The sequence below is a fragment of the Botrytis cinerea genome, chromosome 14 (genome assembly GCF_000143535.2).
Source record: "Botrytis cinerea B05.10 chromosome 14, complete sequence".
Taxonomy (NCBI): Eukaryota; Fungi; Ascomycota; class Leotiomycetes; order Helotiales; family Sclerotiniaceae; genus Botrytis; species Botrytis cinerea.
In genome coordinates this window covers 1,704,996-1,725,210 of record NC_037323.1, presented here as the reverse complement: position 1 = coordinate 1,725,210, position 20,215 = coordinate 1,704,996, and the positions used below count along the sequence as shown (strand labels likewise).

The 20,215-nt window shown below is 44.5% G+C and overlaps 3 protein-coding genes across 4 annotated transcripts; 1 reads left to right on the top strand and 2 right to left on the bottom strand.

Moving 5' to 3' along the window:
- Positions 1-912: 912 nt before the first annotated feature.
- On the bottom strand, positions 913-2,696 carry BCIN_14g04390 (hypothetical protein). The gene is made up of 2 exons (XM_024697241.1): positions 2,137-2,696; positions 913-2,054 (listed from the first exon to the last, which is right to left on the bottom strand). Exons 1-2 carry the CDS (start codon positions 2,523-2,525, stop codon positions 1,349-1,351), a joined length of 1,095 nt encoding a protein of 364 aa, XP_024553056.1. The 5' UTR covers positions 2,526-2,696; the 3' UTR covers positions 913-1,348.
- Positions 2,697-6,432: 3,736 nt separating this feature from the next.
- BCIN_14g04380 (hypothetical protein) lies at positions 6,433-10,463 on the top strand. Its single transcript, XM_024697240.1, has 6 exons — positions 6,433-6,945; positions 7,137-7,153; positions 7,357-7,508; positions 7,858-9,051; positions 9,097-9,546; positions 9,597-10,463. Exons 1-6 carry the CDS (start codon positions 6,896-6,898, stop codon positions 9,621-9,623), a joined length of 1,890 nt encoding a protein of 629 aa, XP_024553055.1. The 5' UTR covers positions 6,433-6,895; the 3' UTR covers positions 9,624-10,463.
- Positions 10,464-18,152: 7,689 nt separating this feature from the next.
- BCIN_14g04350 (hypothetical protein) lies at positions 18,153-20,089 on the bottom strand. Of its 2 annotated transcripts, XM_024697239.1 has the most exons (3): positions 19,169-20,089; positions 18,241-19,110; positions 18,153-18,186 (listed from the first exon to the last, which is right to left on the bottom strand). In XM_024697239.1, exons 1-3 carry the CDS (start codon positions 19,646-19,648, stop codon positions 18,166-18,168), a joined length of 1,371 nt encoding a protein of 456 aa, XP_024553054.1. In that variant the 5' UTR covers positions 19,649-20,089; the 3' UTR covers positions 18,153-18,165. The 2 variants fall into 2 exon arrangements, with proteins under 2 accessions (XP_024553054.1, XP_024553053.1); XM_024697238.1 differs by having other exon boundaries at positions 18,153-19,110.
- Between the last annotated feature and the right edge of the window lie 126 nt (positions 20,090-20,215).

Here is a 20,215-nt window from a genome sequence, read left to right as displayed (position 1 = left end):
GAAGTCATTCACTGCGTTCACACACTATCCAAATGCAAATTCAAATCCAACTCAATCCAACTCAGTACATTCAGAGCCCCAAACCACCTCTTCATATCACACTACATATTATACTACAGCATATTCAAAACAACACACTCTCAAACCCCCTCGAACTCCCCAACCTATCAACTTACAAACTCACAATTCTATCAACCCAAACCCCTCAAAACTCCCCAAACTCCCCAACTCAACAACTCACAACCCTATCAATTCACAAACTCACAGCTCCACCACCTTACCGAGCCCGGCCCAAAATAGGAGAAGAAAAAGGGATGGAATACTCATCCACCTACTTACATACTCAACAACTCACTCGATCACTTATTACTCTTTCGAGAAGAAACCCCCTCCCCCCAAAAGGGGATATATTTAAGAGAATTAGTGTTAATATCAATATCAATATCAACTCTAAATTTCACATATATACATATACATATAAATATATGCACTTTTTATATTTCATTTCGTATTCACATTCATGTATTCACATATATATCTATATACACATTCACATATACACATTCACATATACACATCCGCATCTACATCCACATCTATGAATCACCAAATCCTTAATATCCAAGTCCATACCATACCATACCATACCAACCCCCACCCCCCCTTTCTCTCCCCCTTCTCCCCCCTTCTCTTCCCCTTCTCTTCCCCTTCTCTTCCCCTTCTCTTCCCCTTCTCTTCCCCTTCTCTTCCCCTTCAAAAATCACAATATCAAATAGAAAGATAGATAGATAGATAGAAAGATAAACAGCCTATCTACCCACACATCTATCTACCCACCTAGTCAATCCATATATCCAAAGACAGACAGAAAGTGAGTACAAGAGTCCACACGCACACAAATAGTTGAATGAATGGATATAATATAGTATAATAGATGGGTATCATAAATCGATCGATCGATAACTACAACAATTCCGAACATTCGGGTTTAGAACCGAGAGCGAGAGAGAGACTAAGAATACAAATACAATAGAGTCCAACAGGATACGATACAATACAATACAATGTCATACAACCCAATATAATGAATGCAACATGACAATCATGAAACAAAGACAAAGTAAAGAAGTATCCCCCAAATAAACAAATGCATGAACTGATATCTGATTCCCAAATCAATATGCAGAGTCCTAGTATCCATTCATCTATCCACGCTCGAGATAATTCCATCCATCTATCCATGTCCGAGACAATTTCATCCGCAAAGATGAATAACTGCATTGAAAATTCTTTTTCTCATTATTCATACCCATTAAAACTCCCATCTCATCTCTCATTCCCAACTTCATCATGAACCCCCCTTTTCCTCATGTCCTTCAGGCACATAATTCGTTTCTCCCAACAATCCCCCCGGTTGACTCGTCATTGCCGTTTGCGTCCCAGGCTGTGGTTGCGTCGCGATACTTGGACCCGAGGGTGCAGGAGGCGGTACATTCTTACTACTCGCCGCGTGTAATCTCTGATCTAGAGCTTTGAGAGCTAGGGCTCTTCTTCTTTCTGCTTCTGCTCTTGCGCCGCCGGGGGCGGTTCGTTGTTGAATATATGAGGATTCGCCTCTGCTGGCCGAGACGTCAGCTGCGGAGAAGGGAGTGCAGAGTTTGAGGGCGACGAGAGTATTGAAGATTGCGTCTGCGAGGGAAGCGATGAGGGGTTTGAGGGGACCGGGGAAAAACTCTGCGAAGGCGAAGGATTCTGATGCGTCGCCGCGGAGAGTGGGGGATTGGTTGGAGTCGAGGTCTGGGAAGGCGGATTTGTAGAATCGGAGGTAGGTGTAGGAGATGAGGAAGGCGTAGGAGACGAGGAAGAGGGAGGAGATGCTGAGGAGTTGGATGGCGGAGAGGGTGATGATGGTGAGGAGGTGGAGGGCGGGGAAGCGGGGGACGCGGAGAGAGAGGATGCCTTTGAAGAGGGTGACGGTGTGGGTTGGTACGAGTTGAGAAAAGGCAATTAAGAAGGATATTTGGAGGGGAATGGTTCCATTTATTGAGCTAAGACTTTAGTCGAGGGGTTAGTTGATTGACGTCTATCTCGGATGCGATTTCAAAGGAAAGAAATATAAAAATTTGAGTAACTCACGTCCAGCTCACATCGCCCGTCATAGCAAAGAAGAAAACCAACGTCCCAAAGGTCAAAAGGTTAGGAATGAGTGATGCGACCACGATGAACTTTGCGAATTCCCTCGACGTCCACGCTCGCTCCAGGTATCTTCCTCCATAAAACAAAGTGACTCCAGCGATGGCCAGCGTAAACACATTATTTTCCACCAATGTCGTCGTCAGGAACGTCCAGGGATATACAAAGGATAGCTGGGGGACGAGCGACAGGTATGGCACTACTACGTGAAGCTCTGCGGCGGTTTCCTCATTCCATTGTTTGTATCGAATTGCGGCACTCAGAATGGATTCCGATAGTAATGCGATGAGCAGTATCCTCGTAACCGGAGGAATATTTAATCTGGGTGGCATACTTGTGAATGTATCGGAGTCGCGCAAAAGGAACGGCCGACCTTTCCTCTTTGACAAGTGAGCAGCTGGGTATGGGAATCTGCGGTTTCAAAGGTTGATGTATACAGCTTTGGGGATTTTCATCAAGCTTTCCCTTAATAAAAATAAAGTGTCATCAAATCCCACAAGGGCAGGAAGTCAAGCACAGACCACCCCAATTGTTTCGGCCTTGCAAGCCCCCAGAGAGCAAGCCTCAAACATAAGGCTGAAGCACGAGCGAGAATCACAAGATCCGGCGTGTTTGGAAAAATTGCAGGCCACGTGAAGGGTGAGGGCCGTGGAGGTGCGCTAGACCCCATGCGTCCCTAGCGCCAGCTTACTCTGCCGATTCCTGGCCAGAAACACGCCGGGTGGAAAATCCGAAAATGTGGGAGAAGGACGATTGGCAGAAGTTCATCCAGATTGTCGACATTGTTAAATTATGCATGCGTGTGATGGGTGTGGATGCAGGTTGACAACCAACAATTCAATTGTGATGACAAGAGCGAAGGAGGCGGTACCGCAAAATGCACGTAGCAACGAAACAATCGTGAATCGTATATGCGCAAGTAAGAATGATGGATGGGATAGGGAGTGTTGACCTAGGTCGGCAACGGCGATACAGTTGGAAGTTCCACGTACCTGAATTAACCCACATGCTAGGGATAAGTTACCTTGCCTTACCCTTTGAACTGCTGCTGTGCATCATCATCACCATCATCACGCCGAGGCATCATCAGTATTCAGATTATGTATCAATTCTCATTCACATTCTAGCGAGTCGTTCATCGATTGTCTTCTGATGCCAACTAACCACTAGTTTGTTTCGTCCTTCCGTCCCTTATTCTTATTCTTCCTCTTAGTCGAGCAAGAAAGATGGAGAGAAAAGCGTTGATCTTGCTTGGTTTGGTGCCCTTTGCAAGTTGCATATCTGCTATGCAGGGTGTGATACCCGGGACCAGCGTAGAGGTTGTGTAGATGCAGGAAAAGGAATACGGTAATTGCTCTGTGCCTATTAGATAGTCGGTCGAATCTCGTTACAAGTCTTCATCCTAGAGACTTCCATCATCCAAATTGTCAATCAATTCATCCATCAGACATTGTCAAGAATTAATTAACATACTCCGTCCGTCCATTGAGAGATAGGAAGGCATCGTGCTCCTACTCGGGGATGAGACGTTGATCAACAACGGGAACAGGAACAAACTGTTGGCGTCCTTCCCAGCCATGGATCTTTCATCCGAGCTCTCTTTTTTTCTTTTGTTACAAGTTAGATGGTTGTGAGAGTGACGATATTCCACAAACCCGCACTTGACCATACGTGGTAGCATTTCCGAGCGGGCAACTAAAAATAATACCATGTAATAATAGGATAATGTACATTTATCATTGACAGGCATTTCTCTTGTCACACACACATTAACACACACACACGCACACACACAAGCACCTCTTATTAGTCTCTATCTAACTTTCCATCAAACAGACCATCGCCACCCCCCATGCCATGCCATGCCATGCCATCCCATCCCATCCCACTATCTTTATTGAAGCAAGCAAGCAAGCAAGTCAACAAGCAAGCATTACACATCCTCCGCCGTTATACACACTAAGCCTCCCTGGTACCTTCGAAGTCGCCCACCAAACTAGGTAGGTAGGTAGACAAGTAAGTACCCAGAAACAAACCCGCTCGCCTATCCCTCCTACGCAATCTCTCTCGCGACCACCATACGGCGAAGCATCTTCAGCCAAAACGGATGGAAATCAAGCCTTTCACGGTCTAGACGAAAGGTTCAGCCAAACGACTCCATTTATTTAGTTCTAGCCAAGATCTCCGTGCTGGAGCACTTAGTGTACTTCCTTTGTACTATGTATGTATTATGTAGGTACTACGGTAGGTAGGTATGTAACTATGTGCCTAGCATGTTTTTTTCTTCTTCTTCTTTTGACTCGAGGAAATCAAATCCCCGTTGCTGGACTAGGTGATTAGATGGATGGATAGTCAGTCTTGTCAGTCAGTTGGGAATGAATATTATAGTGGGAAAGCCAAGGAGACTGACTATAACTATACTATGCTAACTAATGCTACTACTTCCTACTTACCTAGGTAAATCCAATCAGGACATTGACACCGAATCCGTCATTTTCAAGATTCAGACCTTTTTTTTTTTTTCTTTCGGAATTTGTCGATTCTGTTAATATATATATTCGGTATGTACCGACCAATACTCACTCACTCATGGTAATCAATCTTGTTGGTTTTATCATTTCGTTTCATCTCTTCTTTGTTTCACCTCTTCATCTCTTCGTACAATTAACAAAGAAAGAATCGGAAGATGAATTTAACGATTTCCACAAAGACACGGGATCAAAGAAAAGGGTATGCATCCAGGGAATGATGAATGGATGGAAAAGTATCAAGGGAATGGAAAAGTATCAAGGGAATGAATGGGAATCTCCAGTTTCATCCATGAACATCTATCGAGTTGGGTAAATGAAGGGGATCTTTTTTTTTTCCCCCCCTTCTCTTTCGCTCTATGATTTACGACGGTGTTAATCTTCCGATCCTATTATTTTTTCTGGAGTGGTTTGTGGACTTGGCTATATGTAGATATATAGATGCATAGATAGACCTTTCTCTCACATACATACATACATATACTACATATACTACATGCTGTACACGCACCTCGATTTTCGATAGGGCAGACGATCACACATACATACTCATACTTCCCATTGTAAATTCTCAGATCCCTAGTTCATTTGCTTGTTTCCTGGGCTGAGCTGGGTTTGGCTTCTTCTGCTTCTCCTGCTTCTTCTTCTTGTTCTGTGGATTGTACAATGTATTTATTAGGTATTTCTTACACGGTACCGGTTTCTTCTTCGTTTCTTTTGAATCCCCGTGTCCGTCCGTCCGTCTGTCGGTTTGTCTGGCGGCCCCTGGTAGGTTTGTTAGCACGGTGGTAGGTGGGTGGGTGATGATCTCCATAGGTATTGATGGGATACTTTTCGAGCAGCCTGGGATTGAATGATGAGGTAGAGGAGAGGAGAGGAGGGTATTGTACGATGGTGTTTTTTGTATGGGAGGAGCCATCGTAGTACAGCACTGTGTAGACTGGATTTCCGAGTCGATTGTGATGGTGATTGTCGCTATGGATGTTAAGATGGATGTGAAGGCCAATGTGATAAATGTACTTTGTAAAGAAAAGTGTAAATGTTCCTTGACTACCATCCCATCCATCCCATCCATGACTTTCATTGCTCTTTTTGAGGGGGGCTGCTTGTCATGCGCATACCACACGGAGTACAGTACCTTAAATCGGTAACCTGAGGTACCAGGTTTCTCTAAACATAACCCATGCCACCGCTTCCCTTGATCTCAAACCAAGCCTCTCTTTGCCTTTGTGATGAAGATCGTGCATGTATTTTCTTCTCTGGATTTTCGTCTCTGGATTTTCGATGCTGCTGATTACACAGTCGACTTTTGCACCGCTTGCCTCTGTCTACGTATTACTCAGCCAGCTTCTTGCTTCTTCCCTCTGTCGCCTGATTCCTCTGTCTACTGATTCCTCGGTCCATTCATGCCATCGAATTCGTGATTATTTTCGAGTATACCTGCGCCGAGGAAAAGAAATACCTACTCGGTCCTAGCGCGTGCCCAGTGCGGCTTAGCGTCCCGTGAATAAGATCGTCCCTATTGCCCTTTCATACCCTTTTTTTACTTTGCTCCAATGATTTCTCCTCCCCTGCGTGAATTCTTTGGATCTCTACCCACTTCCCAGCCAATCAGCGCTCGTCTCTGGCTTTTTTAATATCGTCCTTAGCTTCTAGCTACAAGCCGGCAAGTTGCAACGAACAAGTCTCTTTTCCATCCATTCTCAATCTCGAATTCGACACAGCCCGCCCGGAGAGAAAAAAAACATAACTACAACAACATCAAATCCATCTTCCACACATCGACAACATCGCCGCCACCATCTCGACAATTGACATTCACGGTCCTTACAAGATACCACCAGAGCGCGCAAAGCATCGTATATTCGAACCCCACGATACGAGACCAGCCCGTCCCATTCGATTCCATCCCATTCAATTCAATACCCCAAGGACGATTAGAGATACCCCCATCCCTCCAATTTCGCTTTTTCCACGGTACGGTACGGTACGTGAAGTCAACATACATCAACCTTTGCAGCTACACAATCACGAATCAGACCTCTCTTGGATCATCACCACATCACAACCATATCACATCGAAGAAATATTTACACAACCACCACCACCACCACCACCACCACCACTACCACCACATCAACGTCTGGCCTTCCTCGAAGACGAACGAGATCGCAATGACAAAGGAAACTTTAACCTCGGACAAGGTGAACTATATCATTTGGAAGTACGTGTTTTTCCTCGTGATCCATTCATTCGGGTCTTCTCTCTCTTTCACACACATACAACATCCACACATCCACACACACACAAATACACAGATACACACGCTCTCGCTCGCCCGCTCGCTCTTTCACGTCCGGAGCGGTTTGGAGATGACATTTCGCTAACAGCAATTTCTTGTCCGTGGTGTTATAGATATTTATTAGAATCAGGTATGTACAAGTACATTGAAGAAGAGACAAGATAAGGATAAGGATGCGGATGAATGTGCAGATGATATTCTCCCCGTCCTCATGCAATCTTTTCCTGACCATCTTGGGTTCTTGAAGCCTCAGGTCGCCAAACGATGACGGCTGGGGGATTTATTGTATCCAGAATCATTGGACTGATCAAAATTCTTTCATCTCTCTTGCAGGTTACGAAGGAGCGGCTCGTCACCTTTCAAAAGAGTGGGACGTTCAACAACCAGATTTATTGCCATTTGCGCCCCATGTCGGAAAGCATGCACTAGTCTCCGTTCTAAACAAAGGTCTTCTTTATGATGCATATAACAGAGAAGCATCAAGGGTATGTTGAAATGGCTGTGTTTCTTATTTTGTTTCGATATGATTTTGTTTCCATGCCCTCACACATGATTTCTTCCTCGGTTTTGTGTTGGTGACGTTCATTTGGATCTTTCATTGATGGATTTTATTTCACTTTGATTCATACCTCACTCAATGCATCCCTCTTCCTCTTCACGCACACTTCGCTTGACGAATTTTACACTCCATTCCACACTTGACTCAGCGTCACTCAACATCGCTCACCCTTCGCTCTTCTTTCATACAGCTATGCTCGCACTACTGTTTATCATTCAATTGCTTGGATATACATCTACCCAAGAAATGCTTTTCAATTAACGTGCTTCTTTTAGGCATTCCGTCAACATCAAGGACGCTCTCAAGATGTTTCAAATTCAGAAATACCAATGGGCGTTTTTGGCCCCCTGGAAATAGTAAATAGAACTATTCCCATCATTACTTCGCCCCAAGAACCTCTCAACAACAATGAGGATTTGGAGATTGCTCGCAAGCATCAACTCGAAGAGGAATCGGTTTCAAATTCAAATGGTCCACCAGGAAAGAAACCCCGACTTACCAATGGTTATGAAAATGGTGTTTCAAATGGAACCACGAATGGAAATGGAAGCTCAAATTATTACGATTCGGCTTCAACGCCTATGGAAATGGATGTTGATCAAAATGGCGATGGTCACGCTTATCCATCACCAGAGCAACTCCCTTCACCCGTCACTGCCACCATTGGACCAGAGAGGGGTACGCAGTCCGAGAAAGTCACCAATCTTAAGACCGAAACATTATACCTAGACTTATTGGATGAAAATGTATCCAAATCGACCATATTATATCGTTGCGAATGGAACCCAAAGCTACCAAATGTCTTGGCTGCGGGAGGTACTGAATCCCTAGCTCGAATGTGGGATCTATCAAGTACAGTCGCAGATTACATCAATGGAACTAATACCAACCCTAATGCTTCAGGCATGAATACGAACGGAATTGCCCCACCGTGTATTCCACTTCTCCAACCTCTGGCGCCCCAACAGACAATGGTCAATGAAGTTACCTGGTCTTCGGATGGGAACCATATCCTTGTTTCGAGCGAGGAACCTGACGGAACCGCAACTGTTACCGTTTGGACTGCTAAAGGTCAACTATTGCATACCTCCAGTCCAATGGAAGGTCCAGTCGTTTCCTTGAAGTGGAATTTCTCAAACACATTATTTTTGACAGTTTCTCCCATCACACTGAAAGGGCTTTCTACGCCAGCATCAACCTTGACTGTCACCTCGATGGCCGACTTCACAACAGTACAACATACGATACCGTCGATGCCAATTTTCGAATCCCCTCTTGAAGGTCTATGGATGAGTGACGAGGATTTCATGGCTTATGGAAATGAATTTCTACAAATATTTCGATTCGCGGATGGAAAGATCAATTACTTGACAAAATATGAACACCGTGACGACCATCGTGTAACACATGCTACTTTCGACAGAGAATCAAAGTTGCTTGCTACTGGTAGTCAGAGTGGTATGATTGATGTAAGTACTTTGACTATTCATCTTGTTCACTGCTAACAATCTTAGATATGGGACGAGAAAGGTCGTTCTCGAACATTTAATGCTCACACCGGACCAATTACTTCCCTTGAATGGCAACCATTATCTCCATCGGATTCAGAGAATGAAAGCAGTGAAAGCAATGAAAGATTGTTGGCTTCATCTAGTGAAGACGGCGCTGTTAGCATTTGGAATGCCAAGTCTCTGGAGCCAAAGCAAAAGTGTTCAATGACAATTGATTCGACTAGTGTTTTCAAAGTTAAATTCACTCCAGATGGTGCATTCATTGCTGGTGCAACCAGTGATAGAGTTTTCATTTGGAAAGTCGACGATGCTTACTTTCCCCGAGCAACTTGGAATAGACCACCTGGAAATGGCTGGCAAACACCACAATCAACTGAGTCGAATGGAGAAGATGAGCATGCTTTGAGTTGGGATGCAAACGGTCAAAAGCTGGCTTATGGTTGCAATAGTGTGGTATGTATCTTGTTTATTATTGCTCGATTGAATACTAATGATTTTTATAGTTGGCAATTATCAATTTTAAACGTTGATCTTGGAATGACTTGACCGTGTAATCCAAGAATAAGAAAATTGTTGATTGTTATATAATCCTCTGTCACTTTGAAGGCAACAGGAGATGATAAGTGACAGCAAGTAAAGCTTCTCATCATTCAGCATGGAGTAGGCAAGAAGTGTTCCTGTCCGTCACAAAAGAGGTATTGAAATGATCATGAATAGATCATACATCCCATCGTATCTACTATAGTAGGATCGTGAAAGAAAATACGGAGTTGTGGAGAATAAGCATTGGAACGGAGTCGAGCTGCAAAAAGATAAAGGCAAAGCAAAGCATTTGGTACTGATGATCACAGCACAAAGAAATCCATTTATTTATGGGTGAACCATATTGGATGCATGAGAGGGAAGAGCACGATTGATGATTTTATATGTGTATCATAGAAATGTTAGAGAATTGGGTGTTGGGTGTATTGAACATTGAAAGGATTAGGAGTTTGGAATGATAGGATTGGATAGTATGTCTTTCGGGATTTGGGATGGGATTGGATTGGAGGGAGATCAAAATTAGGGTGGTGAAAGTGCTTCTGCTTATGTGTAGATTATAATTCATGGACGGAAAGTGAGGTGAAGGACGGGAGGGAGAGAGAGATTGCGATTGGGAGGTTGAGATGAAGTGGAGTTGAAAACCAAGAAGAAGATGATGGATGGTATAGTGATGGGTATGAGGTGACCTGGGGATATGTAGGAGAGAATGGGTGATGAGGGGAAGAGAGAAGAGAGAAGAGAAGGAGGAATTGGGGATGGATAGAAATCACTCCAAATCAAAATCGAGAATGAAGAATGAAAAATGAAAAATAATATCGTATAGCTTAAATGTGTCTTGTTGAGATCTAAAAGTGAGAATTTTTTTATTTGTGATGTGTGAGTGGTGGTAAGGGGGATTGCAATGATTGTATTGATAGTGTATTAATAGGTAGATAGATATCTATGATTTTGATAATTGAGCGAAGGTAAGATATTTTGTTTTGTGAAATATATATATGTATATGTTTAGTATGTAAATCTGATTTAATTATATATAGTTATTGATAGATTTATTATATAGAAATATAATAATAGAAATATATTAATAAAAGCAACTATATATAATTAGATGATTAGATAATTAGATAATTAATTGAATGGTGTGTAATAATATAAGATGAGAATTTTTTTTCTTTTTTTTTTTCTTTCTCTCTTCTAGAGTTTATCTATTTATCTATGTATGTGTGTATGTGTGTGTGTGTGTGTGTGTGTGTGTATGTGTAGATAGATGATTATCTGGATTTTGGATTTTGGATTTTGGATTTTGGATTTTGGATTTTGGATTTTGGATTTTGGATTTTGGATTTTGGATTTTGGATTTGGATTGATGTGATAGGTTGAATAGATGATGGATGGTGAATGGGTTTGAATAGATGATGAATGAGGTTGGATTGTATGTGGATTGTAAGTGGGTGATGGGTGATGGGTGATGAGCGATGGGTGATGAGTGATGGGTGATGAGTGATGGGTGAGTTGAGTATATATAAATAGGTGGTTATTTATATAATTAATAACTAATTGTGTTGCTGGAAGTGTGATGGATAGAGATAGATGAGATGGGGTGGGAGGGTATGGATGGTATGGATGATATGGGTTTGTTATATAGATATTGTGAGTTTGTGAGTGAGTGAGTGAGTGAGTGAGTGAGTGAGTGAGTGAGTGAGTGAGTGAGTGAGTGAGTGAGTGAGTGAGTGAGTGAGTGAGTGAGTGAGTGAGTGAGTGAGTGAGTGATGAGTGAGTGATAAGTGAATGGTACAGTGATGTGATGAGTGATATGATGTGATGTGATGAGATGAGTGATGAGATAGATGTAGTATGTGGGTTTCGCCTTTACTTATTTCGCTTGTTTCGCTCTACCTAGTATCTATATACAGAGTAATTTGTGCTTGGGGTGGTGTGGTGTGGTGTGGTGTGGCTTCGTTTGGTTGGAGGGGAGAAGGGGAGAGAGAAAGAGAGATTGGCTGGTATTCAGAATGAAAAATGAATGAGATTAAAGATCGAGGCCGAGACTGCAATCGAAATCGAAAATGCAGTAGTAAATAAGATGCTAGATATGAGCAAGCAAGCAAGCAAGCAAGCTGCGAGGAAGGAAGGTGTGATTAACATATGATTCTTCTTGGGACTTGGGACGGATGTACTTGGCTGGGCTGGGCTGGGCTGGACTGGGGAGGGGAGGGCCGGGGAAGGTAGATAAGGTGGACAAGGTGGACATGGTGGATTAATGGATGGTTTTTGGTAGGGCTATGGCTATGGCTATGACTATGGTTATGGCTAGGGAGGAGAGTACTGTGGCGAATGGGTTCCTAGGGTGTTGGGATGTTAGAGGGGTTAGGGTATTAGGGGAGGCGAAATATGGGGATTGGGATTGGAGTTGGGGTTGGGGTTTGGGGTAGAGTGCGGAGGCGGAGAGCGGAGTGTGATGGGGGATGAGGGATGGATGGATGAGTGAGATGAGATGAGATGAGATTGGACGTTATGAGATGAGATTGGACGTTATGAGATGAGATGAGATCAGATAGGGTATATATAATCCATGTATGTTTTTAAGTTGTTCTTTTCGGTTTACATATGATTATATGATTATATGAGTATGTATAAAGTGTGTGTGTGTTACAACGGATTAGTAACAGGCTGAGGGAGGAATCACAAGCATATAGGCAGGCTACGATAGTATTTGAAAGTTTTCAATGACTTGAATCTAATTACCTTTTTTTTTCCATCAAATTTTTTTTTCTTTCAACATTATAATTATACTAAATTGACATAGTTTTTCTAGACTTTCTTTCTTTCTTTCTTTCTTCCTTTCTTTCTTTCTTTCTTTCTTACTTACTCGATTGAGAAAAAAAAAAAAAAAAAAAGACTAAACTTAAATTAATAGAAAGTTTTATATATTACTTATAATTACTTATAATTATATAATACATGAGTATAAATCGACATGATTTGCTTCTACGAATTCATCAAGAATATATATATATATATATAAATAAATAAATAAATACAATCTCCATTCTCTAAATCGAAAAACTTCTTACTTTTATACTTCCATTGTTACGGGACAAAACGTGACCGGCTCAATTAGGCACGTGACAGTGGACCTCTCGGGTCTACTGCGTGCCGAATGGGGCCCGCACACGTATAAATTGTATAATTTGCATAGTTATAGAAAAGCAATGAAAAGTCTTGGTGCCACAATATACTAGTTGATTCATTACTATTATTCATTCTAACAATTCTTTTCATTCTCCAAAAAGAGGTAACCCGTCAACTAGTCTAAGCAGCGAATCACCGTCGATATCACTATGGTTTCCACGAGAAGAACACCCGGAAGAGATGGCGGAGAATTCCCCAGCACAACCCCAAGCCAATCAGGAGGAGGTGCCGAAGGGTTTCTTCAAAATGATGGTAACGAAAGCCAAGCGACGGAACAACAACGACCTATCAGTGGAGACAATCAAAGCCTCCAAGAAATGATTGCCGATGCTCAAGCGACGGCACGGCGACGAGTCGACACTGTAGACGGCTTAACTCAAGAAGAGACGTTCAACAAAATGATGAAGGAAATGGAGAGAGTAAAGCAGGCTTATGAAAGGGCTATGGAGCGCAACTTATATACTCTCCCCCCGGTCAATGATGACAGCGTCGCAGCCCCACCACTATCGGTCCGCCAGGTTACCGCATCCAATCAGGGGAAACCCCCAAAACTACAAAGACTGGAGAAATATGCAGGCGAGAATATTGGGAAGGCAAAGGACTTCTTCTTCCAGGCAGAGATCATGTTTCGAAGCGATGATGGATACCACTTCCCTACAGATGAGAAGAAGATCGACCATGTTATCCAATACTTTGAGAAGCAGCCTCTATCGGTATGGCGTCGATACGAGAGCGAGTCAGCCAATACCGGCCTAAGCTGGCTCGATTTCAAGGAATATATGTACGACTCCATTATGGACAAGGGGAATCGACAGCGACAAGCGATCCAGCGAATCATTCATGCGAAACAACAACCAGGGCAATCAGTAAACGCGTTTGTAAGCTATTTGGAGAGCCTAGAGGAGGACATCGAGCTGGAGGCGGATAGCATTCGAAGAGAGAGGCTCCTCGCAGGACTACGCCCGCATATAGCTAAGAGAATATCGGAGTCTCTACAACAACCGGAATCCAGGGGCGAACTAATAAAACAAGCCTGCAGACTGGAAAACGTAGATAAGCTTTATCATAGGCAAGACGTCGACGAATCACAAGGGCCCCGCAAGCGGGTCCAGTCACCCCAAAATTCACGATACCCACCGAAGCGAGCCCGTTTCGAAGCCGGGCAACAAACAGATATCGCTGCAAGACCTTCGGAATCAATTCAAGAAAAGACTCAAAAAAATGAGTTGGTCGATATCAAACCCGCTGCGATACCGTATGCGGACCGCATAAAGAACATTACCTGCTATAGGTGTCAACAAAGGGGGCATTACGCTTCCAACTGCCGAAACCCTGTTGTATGTCAACACTGTAAAGGAAGTCACGGATCCAGAGAGTGCCCAGGAACTATGTCACAGCCTTCCCGACAGGGAAACGCTTAGACCCAGCTGTTATTCTGAGCGTCCCACTGACGCTGGGTCCCCAAATAGAAGGACGTACTACCTTTACCATTATAGCAATATTCCAACCAAAAGATAAGCCAATAGCGCTTCGATGCCTTATCGACTCAGGAGCACAAGCCAACATCATCCAACAATCCAAGTGTATCGAATGGAACTGGCTGCCTATTAAGAAAGGAACAGCTTTAGTATCTGCGAACAGTACCACGATGCCATCGTATAGTAACCATCAGTTCCCCATCAAAGTAAAAAATCAAAAGGAAGAGAAGAGAACCTTCACCCACGAGTTTACTACTGCTGTACTAGACTTACCCAAAATCGATACTATATTTGGATTACCCTGACTACAAACGGTAAACCCAGATATCGACTGGAAATCGACGTCTCTTTATTATCGCCCTTCTCTTAACGACCTCGAAATGATTTCTGCAAGCGAACTCTATAGCAAAGTGAAAAAGGGCGTCCATGTATATATTATACTACCAGAGATCCAGCCCCATTACCATAAAGACAACAGATACCGCCGGGTACTCACGCTCTCCACACTAAATATCCCCGAAGAATACCAAGAATACCAATAAGCCTTTTCCGAGGAAGAAAGCAGTACTCTACCAGAACACCACTCAATGAAGCATTGCATTAATCTCGAAGCCGATTCGAAACCTCCTTAGGAATCAATCTATTCTTTATCTAAAAAGGAATCAATAGTATTAAGGGAATACTTAATAGAATATCAAAAAAAGGGATGGATAAGAAGATCCATTAGTTCAACAGGAACGCCAATCATATTTGTTCCCAAAAAGGGGAGAGGCTATCGGCTTTGTGTCGACTATTGGGGTCTAAATAGGATAACCAAAAAGGATCGAACCCCGCTACCCCTAATCAGCGAGTCCTTAAACCGACTTCGACAAGGTATCGTCTTCACTAAATTGGACCTGCGAGATACCTACCACCATATTCGTATCAAGGAAGGCGACGAATGGAAGACGGCGTTCCGCACGCGGTACAAACAATTCGAATACTTAGTTATGCCATTCGGCCTAACCAATGCTCCAGCAACGTTCCAAACATACATCAATCAAGCACTGTCAGGCTTAACAGACACCATATGCGTAGTGTACCTAGATGATATCCTGATTTACTCTGAGGATAGAGAAAGCCACACGCGGGATGTCCGCAGGGTCCTCGAACGCCTTATAGAATACAAGCTGTTCGCAAAACTGAAAAAATGTGTCTTTTACACCCATGAGGTTGAATTCCTAGGATTCGTCGTCTCGGGAGCGGGAGTGACGATGGAATCCAGCCGCATTCAAACTATTACAGAATGGCCAACACCTACAAACCTTAGGGAGCTACAGGTGTTCCTGGGCTTCGCGAACTTCTATCGACGGTTTATCAGGACCTATTCGACGGTAGCCCACGGGATGACCGCCCTTATGAAGGGAACAAAGAAAGGTAAAATGGTAGGGGAGTTTATATGGACAAAGGAGGCCCAAGATGCATTTGAGGCACTAAAGAAAGCATTCACCACGGCACCGATACTCAAGCACTTCGAACCATCGCTCCGCATCATGGTCGAAACCGACTCGTCGGTGTTTGCTCTAGGATGCATCCTATCGCAACTATTCGAAGAAGGGACTGCAGAAGCACCGACACAACGGTGGCACCCCGTCGCTTTCTACTCGAGAAAGCTGAACCCTGCAGAACAACGATACTTCACTCACGATCAGGAATTACTAGCAATATACACTGCATTCATGCAATGGCGCCATTACTTGATAGGTAGTCGACACACCATCGTGGTGAAATCGGACCATAACAGCTTACAACATTTTATGGTGAAAAAGACCCTCAATGGCAGACAAGCTAGATGGGCGGAAGTACTAGCAGCCTACGACTTCGAAATAGTGTACAGGGCAGGGAAACTGAATCCAGCCGACGGGCCATCGCGCCGCCCCGACTACGCTACCGACACGGAGGGTATCAATGATATGCTACCCACACTCCAGAATAAATTAAAAAGTACCGCAGTTATCGCGAGTTTATTTTACGAATCCACCGTGAAAACGGAACCCCTGCGTATTGCTATTAGTCGCTTGCAAAGGGAAGGGTATAGCTTGCCATTACGTGGACAGTTAGTTTCACTGGTAAAAACTGGTTGCAAACAGTCGATACCACGTCGGATTGCCAGTGTTTTCGCATCCGACGAAACGGCATTCGAACCTATATCGGAGTCGATGGGAAAAGCTTTATTGCGGCTTCAGAAAGAAGACGATTTTATAAAGAATAAAGAGTACCTAAGACAAAGATTACGTTCCGCCGGAGACGCCTCACCGTGGCAGGTGGGCGCCGACGGGCTCCTTAGACACAAGGGGAGCGCGTACGTACCGCCAGATAGCGCTCTCAGAGCAGAAATCTTAGAAACGCATCACGATGACCCTATTGGAGGTCATTGGGGTGTCGCTAAAACATTGGAAATACTGAAGTCTAAATATTATTGGCCTTCAATGAGAAAAGACGTCAAACAACATGTCAAAACATGTGCGGTATGCCAGCGAACCGCTATCAAAAGACATAAGCCACACGGCGAGTTACAGACCCTCCCTATTCCAAAAGGACCCTGGAAAGAGATAACTATGGATTTTATTACAGATTTACCTCCTTCGAAACACGGAAAACACGTATACGATTCTATTCTAGTAGTAGTCGACAGGTTCACGAAGCTAGCCCGATATATCGCCGTCAACAAGACGATATCGTCTCCTGAATTAGCTGACACTATGGTCAGCACAGTATTTAAAGACTTTGGTGTGCCAGAGGGCATAGTCTCCGATAGGGGACCGCAATTCGTCAGTAAATTTTGGAGTAGCCTAATGTTTTACTTGCGAATCCGTCGTAAGCTGTCGACGGCGTTCCACCCGCAGACCGACGGTCAAACCGAACGACAAAACCAAAATTTGATTCACTATATAAGTTGCTACACCAACTATAGGCAAGACGACTGGGCATCGCTATTGCCCCTTGCTGAATTCACATATAACGCGACATGGCACAGTACAACCAATACAAGCCCATTCCAGGCTATGTATGGGTTCCAACCCACATTCCATTATATCGGCGAGGACGCCGATTTAGAGGGAAGGGCGCCGGCAGCACGCGAGCGCATCGACGCTTTAGAGAAAGAAAGAGAAAAGCTGAAAGAATTCTGGAAATCGGCAACCAATCAGAAAAACAAGAACACTACGAAGGGGTCACCACAGCGATATAGCATCGGGGACAAGGTGATGCTAAGCACAAAGAACATTAAACAACTGCGACCTAAGAAAAAATTCTCCGATCGATTTATAGGCCCCTTTGTCGTGACGGGTATAAAAACCAGCGGGCAAGCATACGAACTTAGATTACCGCCCACCTACAAGATCCACAATGTATTCCACGTCTCCTTACTCGAACCATGGCACGAACGACAGGGTACCGCCGACCCGCCGCCGCCAGAAGAAATTGACGATCACATAGAGCATGAGGTGGAAAGGATTTTAGCACATAGAAAAAGAGGCAGAGGTGTGCAATACCTGGTGCGATGGAAGGGCTACCAACCGGCGGAAGACACGTGGGAAGCACCCTACAATCTAGAAAATGCGAAAGCAGCGATGGAAGAATATCATAAAGAAGAAGCATTACCAATACAGAAAAAGAAGAGAACAAGAAAAAAGCTTAAAAATACTTGATACAAAAAGACCTCACGAGACCCACACCCAGAACGCATGCATCACACCAAGCTACCCAAAAAGGACTATCCAACAAAGAAACCAGAAAGGACAACTCCTCCGAACCCACAGCATACCGACAACCAAACCCAAGTGACCCATCACGCAAAGAGAACTCTGGAAGGTCGAAATCAGTTCCCTAATTCATCTGCCTGATCCAGGAGGTCAGCTGCAATATCTCGATCGCCAAGAAGGACAGAACCTACATCGCTGGCATATCCCCCGGGACTCGCGAGCCCGATCTGATCAACCTCACCCCCCCCACTGATCTCATCTTGATCACCGACTCCTTCCTCCTCGTTCTCGCGAATCTCGCTGACAGGGCGAGCTCCTGTCGGAAAACCAGCGGCAACCCGTTGCCTCTTGGAAACCCGCTCCACATCAGAATTCTCAGAGCGAAGCCTTTGGGGCGAATCTGCTTGACTATCAGACTCACCAATATAGACTTGTTGAACAGTGCTGGGAGCCCTCTTTCGGGATTTAAGAGAGCCTACGGGATGAGAGCGGGGTGTCGGTGTGTTGCGAGAGGCAAGCTGCGACGACTTAGAAGCGGAAAGGGGAATGGCGGATCTAGTCGCGAGCTTATCGGACCGAGAACGACGAGGCGTAGCAGGAGGAGCGTTCTTTCTACCCAAGCTTCCAAACAATAAAGCCGGTACACTCTCATCCAAGGGGTGACGCGGGGCACCGGTGGTCTGATGAGGTTGATCCGACACATCATCCTCTTCAGGAGCAGACTCTTCGGATTCATTGGGATCCACGATTACACTCCTCTTCAACTTCGCAGAACCTTTCCGGAGGCCTTGCTGAGCCGTCGTGAAGACAGCGGGGCCCGTCCGGCTCGATGAAGCAGAAGCATGACGGCGACCTAGGGAACCAGCTACCATATTCAGGCCCTGGTTACCACCTGGGGGCCCCGGAGGAGCTTGGACACCCTGCAGTGCGTCGGCGACAGCGCGCACAGCGCGAGGGTGTATAACCGGAGCCATGAACTCCCCTTCTTCGTCCGAGTTTAAGGCGGCGATTAATGGTGCAGTAGGAGCTGCGGCGGCGACGTCCAAGGCAGGCAGGTTATTCTAAGAACCATCAAATCAGCTATCAACAGCACCAAGGGGCAAGAGCAGGGCAACCGACAACGAATCGATACGAATCCACAATGCGCTCCATAAGATCGCCAATTCTACTCAATTTGGACACCAGAAGAAGAGTCAATTCCTCTGCGGACTGCGGTTTGTGAGTCCCCCCTTGTTTAACCTCTTTTCGAAGGAAAGCCTCCACTGCCTTGACGTATCGATTACACCGGCGAATCACCACCTCGGAGGCGTCCTCATCCTCTTGGCTATTATCCGGAGTAAGGCACCAAAAGGCATGAGTCTGATATAAGAGGTTCACGTCGGGAACAAAGCGAGGAGGTATCGGGAGGCAGACTTTCTTTTGTTTGCGACAATAACTACATTTAGCAGCAGGACCTTTATCAAAATGGCAAAATTCGTCGTTAGAAGAGACGGCAATTCGCTTAGAACATCGAAGGCAAGTAGGGATAACTAACGCGGAAGGGGCCGCTGCGGACCGATCAGCGATAGCAGCCGGAGCGATGGGTTGCAGTGCAGCCATCTTCGTATGAGTAAATAAGGGGGAATAATCTGATTGTGGGAGATATATCAGAGGCAAGAAGACCCCCCTTATAGAACTATCGGTGATCTGCCGGTAAGGCGGTGAGGCGTGTAAGAATGCCGCCGTTTGCTTGTTTATTGTTTGTAATGCCTAAACAAGATTGGAATTGCTTTTGGAATGCGGCGCAGGGTCGGGCATGCAGCGACGCGACGACGCGACCCACATTCCGAGTAAACAATACGGAAGGAAGCAAACACTTCTCGGGACGCGAAGTGTAAAGAGAGGGGCTCTGTTACGGGACAAAACGTGACCGGCTCAATTAGGCACGTGACAGTGGACCTCTCGGGTCTACTGCGTGCCGAATGGGGCCCGCACACGTATAAATTGTATAATTTGCATAGTTATAGAAAAGCAATGAAAAGTCTTGGTGCCACAATATACTAGTTGATTCATTACTATTATTCATTCTAACATCCATCTTGATAAATCAAGATATTTACTAAGAAATCACACGATACAAATACACTATAGCAGAAATAAAAAGATGTAAAAAATACTACATAACAA

What these genes read in the sequence shown, in the direction of transcription:
- BCIN_14g04390 (XM_024697241.1), bottom strand. Translation starts at nt 2,525, where the DNA reads ATGCCACCCAGATTAAATATTCCTCCGGTTACGAGGATACTGCTCATC. An exon ending in ACGGGCGATGTGAGCTGGAC is followed by an intron (nt 2,055 to 2,136) that starts GTGAGTTACTCA and finishes CCTCGACTAAAG; the next exon opens with TCTTAGCTCAATAAATGGAA.
- BCIN_14g04380 (XM_024697240.1), top strand. Translation starts at nt 6,896, where the DNA reads ATGACAAAGGAAACTTTAACCTCGGACAAGGTGAACTATATCATTTGG. An exon ending in ATAACAGAGAAGCATCAAGG is followed by an intron (nt 7,509 to 7,857) that starts GTATGTTGAAAT and finishes TGCTTCTTTTAG; the next exon opens with GCATTCCGTCAACATCAAGG. An exon ending in CTTATGGTTGCAATAGTGTG is followed by an intron (nt 9,547 to 9,596) that starts GTATGTATCTTG and finishes TGATTTTTATAG; the next exon opens with TTGGCAATTATCAATTTTAA.
- BCIN_14g04350 (XM_024697238.1), bottom strand. Translation starts at nt 19,648, where the DNA reads ATGGCTGCACTGCAACCCATCGCTCCGGCTGCTATCGCTGATCGGTCC. An exon ending in TGGATTCGTATCGATTCGTT is followed by an intron (nt 19,111 to 19,168) that starts GTCGGTTGCCCT and finishes GATGGTTCTTAG; the next exon opens with AATAACCTGCCTGCCTTGGA.